Raw genomic sequence first — 9207 nt, 5'->3', positions numbered from 1 at the left:
GAATTCTTACAACATACTAAAAGAAAGATCTAGAAAAGAGAAGAATATAGAAAGGCTTTTAGATTATTGTAACCATTGTAACAATGAAAGAAGGTAATAGAGGAATAAGATACAATGAGAATTTGTAAATAGCAGAGGAAGACAACAAATCTAAGACATCTCTCAATCAACTCAACAAACAACAAATAAATCAATTAAATCTATTAATTTATCTTTATCTTAGCCTATCCTACGAGTAGTGATAATTCTTAGCTATAATCTTTAATTGTAATCCAAGTCTATGCTCATACACTAGATTTGTTCTTTATCTAATATCAAGTTGTTCTTTAAAGAGACACATTTTTATAGTTTCTCTTAGTGACTGATTGTGAGTTTTTCATTTTGTTTAATTTGCACTGGTATTCTGAAAGTCATTTCTTGTGAAAGGCACAAAATAAACCATCTTCAAAGGAAGAGCCCTACCTGCTAATTATCACCTTATCATTATCAAATTCTGCAAGTGGCTGAGTAAACAATCGATCTTCCTAGAATTTTTTCATATTAGATATATCTACTTATTTTAATGTTTGGGGTCAAAGTTGTTTAATTTGGATTGAGTAGTTGTATCGATTATAGCACACTTGCACAACAGAAAACAAACTGAGTAGCCAACACACTACAAGAAAAGGAGGTTTTAGCCTTGGTTCAAAATTGAGGCTAAAAAGGTTTTTAAATGAGGCTAAAGCCTTTAGCCTCAGTTTTGCCTCAGTTATCCAAACCGAGGTTGAAACCCCTGTGGCTAAAGGCTTTAACCTCATTTTTAGCAATCGAGGCTAAAATGACTTTTATAGCTTTAGTTCTTCAAGTGAGGCTAAAAGCTTTTTAGCTTCAATTTTCTCGAAATGAGGCTAAATCAAAATTTTAGCCTCCATTGTTTTCAACTGAGACTAAATCCAAATTTTAGCCTCAATTACCTCCAACCGAAGTTAAATCTATTTTTAACCTCGGTTCTCAACAACCAAGGCTAAAGTCTTTAGCCATGGGAATTTCAGCCTTGGTTATCAACAACCGAGGCTAAATTCAAGCCTTGGTTACAAATTGAGGCTAAAAATGTTTTTTTTTTAATATTTATTCAATCCACTCATGAAACAATCAATCATGAAAGCCACAACACTAACAAAACAGTTAACAACAGTCTATTTAAAGTTTAACTCAATCAAACTGTTACACAACATTAGGTTCCACAAATAATACAAAGTCATGGTCGCGCCCGTCATCACCGGTGCCGTCGTGCTTGGCGGACCCTGAGATAACACTGCCTGTCCATCTTCTGCTGCTTCCAGGCCAACGTCATCATTGCCTCTACTAGCATTCTCCATTCGAATTGTGCATAGCAGGCCCTGCAACCTCAATAGGTAGCCCTGGCCTGCTGGCTGCAAGACATGCTTGGCGATATCCTAGTTCTAGCTATGTAGCAAGGCCGGCACAACCTGCTCCAGGACCTAAAGATATCCTCTGATCTCCAACTACTGCAGGAGCAATAGTAGGTACAACAATCTGTGAACTATTGCAAGTGTCCTAAATAAACAAATCAACATCAAAACCACACAACCATGGGATTTAAAAGATTATGGAGGATCTTTTGTTCACTTAGTAAAATACCTTAAAAAGCATATACGGCTCATTGGGAGAAGAGAATATCTGAAAGAAAGATACCATAATAGTAAGAAAACCTTTAGGTTTGCAGCACAAAGCATATTTTTTTAGTAATAAGCTTACCTGATTAACCTGGAACTCTGTCTGATCAAATCTAGATATAACAATCTCATAGAATATCTTCATTTCTGGAACCTCAGTTGCTAAGTTGCACCTATAAATAATGCCGGGAGTAAGGAAGCTAGTGAAGCTAATAAAAAATATGGATGTTGCAATAGACCTGTTTCAATAGACCTGACTAGTGGTACCTATGTCTAGCGGTGAGGTTCCAGAAATGAAGATATTCTGTAGAAGAGGTCTATTGTTAGACATAGGATGGGATCCAGAAATCCTGTAAACGGTACCTATGTCTAGCGGTATGGGATGTTGAAATAGACCTGTTTCCAAGTCCCTTATCTGCAGAACATACTTGCATTCACTTAAATAGCTCACTAAAAGTTGGTTACCATTCACAACTTTTGTCGATTCGAGCACGTTCTTTTCAGCTTCTTGGAGCACATCAGTCCATACACTTGGCTCCCTGAGAAGATACTGCAGGTTCGAATAAAGTAAGTCAGCTACTTGGCTAGAAAAACTTTACACAAATCTTTCAGTCTATACTACAGAAAATAAGATGAAGATGTAATGTGATGCACTTATTTATGATACAAAATGTATAACTGGTAACTTTGATGAGTAATGACAAGTCATAAAGCACTGACTTATTTCTATTTGAAATGTCGAGTTCTACAATGTGAGCTATTGTAATGGTAGTAAAATGCTCAAATATGCATGGTTAGAAGCATTCATCTGATATCCAATCGGGTGCAACGGAAGAAGAAATTAGCAATGTCTATTAGCAAGTTGAGTGCTAAAATGATATAAAAAATATAAAGAGGATGCCAACATACATAGGTGTTCCACGGTGTTTGCTAAAAGCGGTTTGGATATGGTGTACTTGCGTGAGAAATGATTTTCAACCGGCACTTGTAATAAGTTGAACCCAAAGAAAGTTGGCCTTTGTTGGGTGTTGAAAAAAGTCGATGATAATGTGTATCGTATTGAGTTATAGAAAGGCTTAGATATCTTACATACTTTTAGTGTTCAAGAGAAACTGATCAGCCATCCAATAGCTAATATGGGTTGGTTAAGATTGTCCAATTAAGAAATAGAAAAAACAGTTCAAGAGAAACTGATTAGCCATCCAAAATGGCGGAATTTGGAAAACATACCCAAATGGCGGAATTTGGAAAACAACAAAGGAGATGATGATTAAAGCTTAAAAGAACCCTCACCTTTGCCAGCTTTCTCTGTGTCTCGACTGACTCGAATGGAAGCACCACGGTTAGCAACTCCCTGCACAAATCACAATAAGCAAAACGAAAAATGAATATGCATCTTCCAGACATTGGTATTTAGAACATGTCTTGGATTGAATGAAGTGGAAGGAATACCCATAAGAAAGTATTGGAATCAAAATACAAAGAGAACCACAAGATGTTGTAAAACAATGAAAAAAAAAAAAGAAAAAAAGAAAGGTGGCATCCAAAAATAAATTTACCTGGATAGGCTTCGGGTCAAATGAGGGAACAATGCCAGCAATCTCTGTAATCCTCTGTTTACATAGCAAAGAGAACGATCTTACAAGTAGTTTTATGAAATGTAGAATCATACATATAATTAGATTCTTTTAAAATAAGCAAGACATTCCATGTAATTTCCCTTTTCAGACCTATATATATATATATATATATATATATATCAAAATTAAGGTCTCCACAATAGCCATGGACTGTAATTCTCTATTTACATAGCAAAGAGAAGATATGAATCATACATATACTATGATTCTTTTAAAAATTTCACACAAGCAACATTCCATCTTATAGGAATCATACATACAGTAGGAATCCCGTAACAAGTTGTAGGAATCATATGTCTAGTACGATTCCTTTTGAGACTAATTTTAGAAAATGGAGACAGGAAACATACATATAGTAGGAATGCCTGTCTGTTTTTTTAGAATGACACCATATCTACATTCAAATGAATAATAAAGACAAGTAAACCAGAGGGTCACACCATGATCGTTAAAAAGAAAAGCTTAAGACAGTAGATCTTCTCATTTCAACTTAATGGAATGTCTGCAGCCAAGAGAATCCTTAGAAATAAATTCAAGTTACGTAACTTGAATCCTTCTAATGAATGCAAATCTGTCAAGATGAAGCTCAAGGGACAGGAACATTTTCAGCCATCCATCAACAAAGGCTGTCACCAGGTACCATTTGTCAAGAACTTCAAACACAAACGATCAATTTATATCTACATAAATGATCATATATCTAGACAAATGATTATCATGAAAATGACAGAATTAGACAATAAAAGGAACCATTTTCAACTCTATCAATAACAAGCACAATTATAAAAACACTCCACCAACAAGATGTCCTACTATACAATCAAAGATTATTAAGTTATAGATATTAGAAATATGACAAAAGACAGCAACAACCAAAACACCAGAAACAGAACGTCCTCCCAAATTGGAGGAGATGAGTTAAAGTGTTCCTAAAAGTCGAACATGAAGAGAAAGAAACCCACTCCAAAACACAACTTTTTCAAGATTGCAAATAAAACAAATTTGAAGTCAATGGTCAACACCTAAGACCATAACTACAACTTCATGTTTGCATAGATATCCATTCCCAGATGCATATTGGGAACATTTCGACAAAAAACTGAATGGTTCCATGCTTTGAAAATTAAACAAAAAAAGATTTTAAATACAAAATATGTTTTTATTGGGAGGGCTACAAAGGAACAGTTACTTCAAAACCATTGAAATGCATATATCAATGATGACTTCAAGGAATGCTATCAGGTGGGGCTTCCAAAGGAGGAGCCCCGTGATACTGAACACTTTCCATCTCCGTGCTCTATAGGAAAGATCTCCTGTGTGCATGAGGAAACTCCAGTTTAGGGGGCAATATGGCATATTTGGGATTGTAATGCACCTTGCTGATAACCCAGAGAGCATTTCATCATGAACAAAATTTACTTTCACTCGTTCAAAAGAAAAGGGAAAAAAAAAACAATGAAAAGAATATTAGTTAACAAGGAGACAAAAAACCAAAAGTTTACCTTCAATCCAAGAAATACCTGATTTTGTACCAGAAAAATAGCTAAGAAATTTCATATGTATTACAGTAACAGAAACTATTAGTTCTGAAATGGATATACGTCCCAAAAGACCAAACAGGCACACATATGCACACATGTATGAGTGGACACACCAGCAGAGAAGATCTCATTCCAAGAAGCAAATAGAGCAGCTTCTCAATTAACGGTTGTCCCAACTATGCTCCAACTAATGCATGCAAAAGCTCAATTCCATAATATATATTTTTAAAAAAAATTATTCCAAACAATAAGAGATTAAAAAAAAACCTCCAGACAATTGATTATGCTCCTGAAAGTACATATAAATCAGAGCAACATCATAAATACTTTCAGACCATAACAAGTTGTACTTCTTCCACCATAGCAGTAACCCAAAACCATCCAATTCGAAAGAACCTCTTTTTTATTTTTTCTTTTTTTTTTTTACACACGCTCACCCCTCCCACATACACTCACACCCCACACACTCTCGCACACTCGCACCACAAGGGGTGCTCCAATCCGAGAGCCATGTTGGTGAAACTTCCCTAAGATCCACCCACCCATTAGGTATAAATTTATGGGGTGGTCCGACTGAGTGTTGAATGAGCCTGATATTTGGAATCAAGGTGAAACAATGGGTGGTGTGCCCGATGGATGGCATGGATTTCATGCATGTCAAGTCATTTTCCCCACATTAGAGAAATTAACCTAGTAGGTTAATTTCCCCCACATTAGAGAAATTAACCTGGTAGGTATCTAGGCGAGGTCTGCAAGCGTTTTTCATTTCCAAGAAGGGCAAAATATCAAGAGAACTAATAAATATCAGAAACCAACAAATATCTTTTGTTCATTCTTAGGATTTAAGAAACTCACAATGAAAGCAGCAATCTCTCCCAATCAGAAAATTTTGAATAAATACAACTAAAACATATAGAATTGTGAATTTCGATAGTAAAAAAGAACAAAAGATAATCATTCATATTCATTCTAAAAATCATAACGTCGTGTGGAAAGAACAAACAAATCCTCCAGAATCTAAACAAATCAAACAAAATGAAATTAGCAACTCCAAGATGCCTTCCAATTCATCCAAAAACATCCAATTCAGGAGTAGAAATAAAAGGAAGAAAAGCAAAACAAAAGAAAATCAACAAAAGATTTTCTAAATCACTCTATAAATATGAAAGTCACGCCAAAACAAAATTCTTTCAAAATCACTACAAAATCGAATTCTACCTAGGGAACTACCAAAAATTCCAGATATTCCTGAAGGAGTTTACTGCTGTTTTTCTATTAGAATAAAGTCCTAGTCTTTAAGGATATTTATGTGTATTTGAATTGTTCCAAGTTTCTGTTACCACTTGGCTTTATTTCCGCTAAGTGGACTACTTTTTCATTTCTATTAAGATCGTGTATTGAATGGCTATTTAAGTCAAAGTTATTGTTAATAAAACTAAGTCATTCAATCCAGCTTGTTGCGTCATTATTCTTAGTTTCGTTTTAGATCAAAGTTCCTAACAATTCCAAGAGGCCTTCTAGAGTCCGGATCAAAAAAAAAAAAAAAAAAAGAAGAAGAAGAAGAAGAAGAAAAACAGCACAATTCTTTGGAACTAAAAATCGGCATTCAACTAAATAAAAAATTAAAATAAAATCCCAACCTCAGATCCTTCATCCACAATTCAACACATTCCTTCCAAGAAATTCATTTCAAGGCTCCATAAATCAAGAAAAAAAATACAACAAAAAATGCAAAAAATAAAATAATAAATAAAAATAAAAGAACGAAACGAAATTACCGATTTTCCACAGATCTAACAAATTGCCTTTCAATCCGTCACAAATTCATTTTAGACACCAAAAAAGGTATGAAGATCACAAGACTAGACAGGATTTACTGCAAATCAAACAAAGTATCATCCAATTCTTCCAAGATATCCAGAGCAGCAATCGAAAATGGTGAAAACTTTTAGAAAAGAAGAAAAAGGGGGCTAATATACTGGTCTTTAAAACCTAACTGCCATTAGAAACCAAATTCTTCTCTCCAAGTCCGAAAATTTAGGGTCTTATATAGGAAAAAATGTATACAAAGGATAGAGAAAAGATCATCAAAATGAAGAAAATGAAAAATAAGAGCAATGAAAAGTATTTCCAAAGAAATTCGTAAAATTTCAAGTTCCACTCTCTAAATTTCCACTTCTAAAGTCACGAATCAACAGAAACTCAAAATAGCAAAAAAAAAAAAATCATTAAAAGAAAAAAGAAAATGAGAAATCAAGAGCAAGAGTAAGCAAAATTTTCCCAACATTTTAAAAAATCGATGAAATTTCCATATGAAATCTTCGTTTCCAGGGTTTCAACTAGAAAAAACTCGAAAACATGCTAAAAGAATCAAAATCTGCAAACAAGGAAATCGCAAAGGTCTTCTTTATGGGAATCCGACAGAATTCCACAAAAAAAAAAAATAATAATAAAAATCTCTGCATTCCTCTCTAAACTAGACGATCTAGGGTTCTCGATAGAGAAAAAATAGAAAAACAACAAAGAAATTCCAAATAAATCAAGAAAAATGAAATCGAGTGCTAGAACATCCGATCTTCGAGGAGATTTAACGAGAAAATGCAGGAATAAGAGCAATACCAACCTGCACGTCCGAGAAACAAGAATTCCGAAGCTCCTTTCACCATCAGTCGATGAAATGGTTGGAACTGAAGAAAGAAATGGCGATTTTCGAGCAGAAATCGAGAGAAATGAGGGTTTTGGGAGACTTGCTTGGACTCGCAGAGACCTTTTGCCAGAAAAGCCTCTAAGTGAGAGATGCTGGCTTGCTTTTGTAGCTGGGCTTTACGGGAAATAACGAAAACACAAGGTCGAAAGTACCCTTGCTCCTTTCTCAGTATAACGGCACGTGTCTGGGGCGATATTGGCCTCAGTTTTCCATAACCGATGCAAAAAGTGCATTGAACCAGAGACCTCTATAGCGCCCACCATGACATTGCATCCGCTCCATCCATCTCTTATGACATGTTATTTTAGAATGGGACCCAAAATAGTAGGCTAATTCAACACTCCAATGGGCCATAATGCATGGATCAGTGATAATAGGACCATTTACCTTTGAAATTTTACCGTGGCCGACCGGGATGAGTTTGGTAGCCTCAAGAAGGCTTCAATGATAGACATCTTCAAGAAATAATTTTTCGGCCTACTTCCATAAATGAGTTTCCAAAAATGATGGAGAGACTTTTAGCCTCGGTTACTAACCAACCGAGGCAAAATGACAGACTTTTAGCCTCAGTTACTCACCAACCGAGGCAAAAGGGTAGATATTTAGCCTCGATTGCTCACCAACTGAGGTAAAAGGACAAACTTTTGGCCTCAGTTTCTCACCAACCGAGGCAAAATAGCAGACTTTTGGCCTCAGCTTTCAATAATCGAGGTAAAAGGGTAGACTTTTGGCCTCATTTTTCAATAATCGAGGCAAAAAGGTAGGCTTTTGGCCACAATTTTCAATAACCGAGGCAAAAGGGCAGACTTTTGGCCTCAGTTGCTCACCAACCGAGGCAAAAGGGCAGACTTTTGGCCTCAGTTTCTTACCAACGGAGGCAAAAGGGCAGACTTTTAGCCTCAGTTTCTCAACAACTGAGGCAAAAAGGCAAACTTTTAGCTTCAGTTGCTCACCAACCGAGGCAAAATGGCAAACTTTTAGCCTCGATTTCTCACCAACCGAGGTAAAAGGGCAGACTTTTGGCCTCAATTTCTCATCAATCGAGGCAAAAGGGCAGACTTTTAGCCTCAGTTCTCAACAACCAAGGCAAAAGGGCAGACTTTTAGCCTCAGTTGCTAACCAACCAAGGCAAAAGGGCAAACTTTTGGCCTCAGTTGCTCTCCAACCGAGGTAAAAGGGCAAACTTTTAGCCTTAGTTCTCAACAACCGAGGCAAAAGGGCAGACTTTTAGCCTTAGTTGCTCACCAACCGAGGCAAAAGGGCAGACTTTTGGCCTCAGTTTCTCACCAACCTAGGCAAAAGAGCAGACTTTTAGTCTCAATTTCTCACCAACCGAGGCAATAGGGAAGAGTTTTGGCCTCAGTTTCTCATCAACCGAGGCAAAAAGTGAATTTTTAACCTCAGTTCCTTTACAATCGAGGCTAAAAACCATATTTAGCCTCCTTTTTTGAACCGAGGCTAAAAAATTGAGGCTAAAGGCCTACTTTCTTTTAGTGACATTTTTTGGCATGGCTAGTGGCACTCAAAACTACTTGGTTGCCATAACATCTAGTTGACTCAAGCATATTTTTTGGTTTTGCAATATTTAGAATCGAGATGGTTGTAATACTTCAATAACTGCTATTATAGCTAACGGGCCTCCT

The 9207-nt window shown here is 36.1% G+C and overlaps 1 protein-coding gene across 1 annotated transcript; it reads right to left on the bottom strand.

The window, feature by feature from the left end:
• Positions 1 to 1151: 1151 nt before the first annotated feature.
• On the bottom strand, positions 1152 to 8019 carry LOC131238845 (uncharacterized). Its single transcript, XM_058236440.1, has 9 exons — positions 7952 to 8019; positions 7481 to 7678; positions 3236 to 3289; positions 2964 to 3030; positions 2073 to 2226; positions 1944 to 1980; positions 1759 to 1849; positions 1642 to 1680; positions 1152 to 1557 (listed from the first exon to the last, which is right to left on the bottom strand). Exons 1-9 carry the CDS (start codon positions 8017 to 8019, stop codon positions 1447 to 1449), a joined length of 819 nt encoding a protein of 272 aa, XP_058092423.1. The 3' UTR covers positions 1152 to 1446.
• Between the last annotated feature and the right edge of the window lie 1188 nt (positions 8020 to 9207).

Source organism: Magnolia sinica, chromosome 3 (assembly GCF_029962835.1).
Source record: "Magnolia sinica isolate HGM2019 chromosome 3, MsV1, whole genome shotgun sequence".
Lineage (NCBI taxonomy): Eukaryota > Viridiplantae > Streptophyta > Magnoliopsida > Magnoliales > Magnoliaceae > Magnolia > Magnolia sinica.
This window is presented reverse-complemented; position numbering and strand designations above follow the sequence as displayed.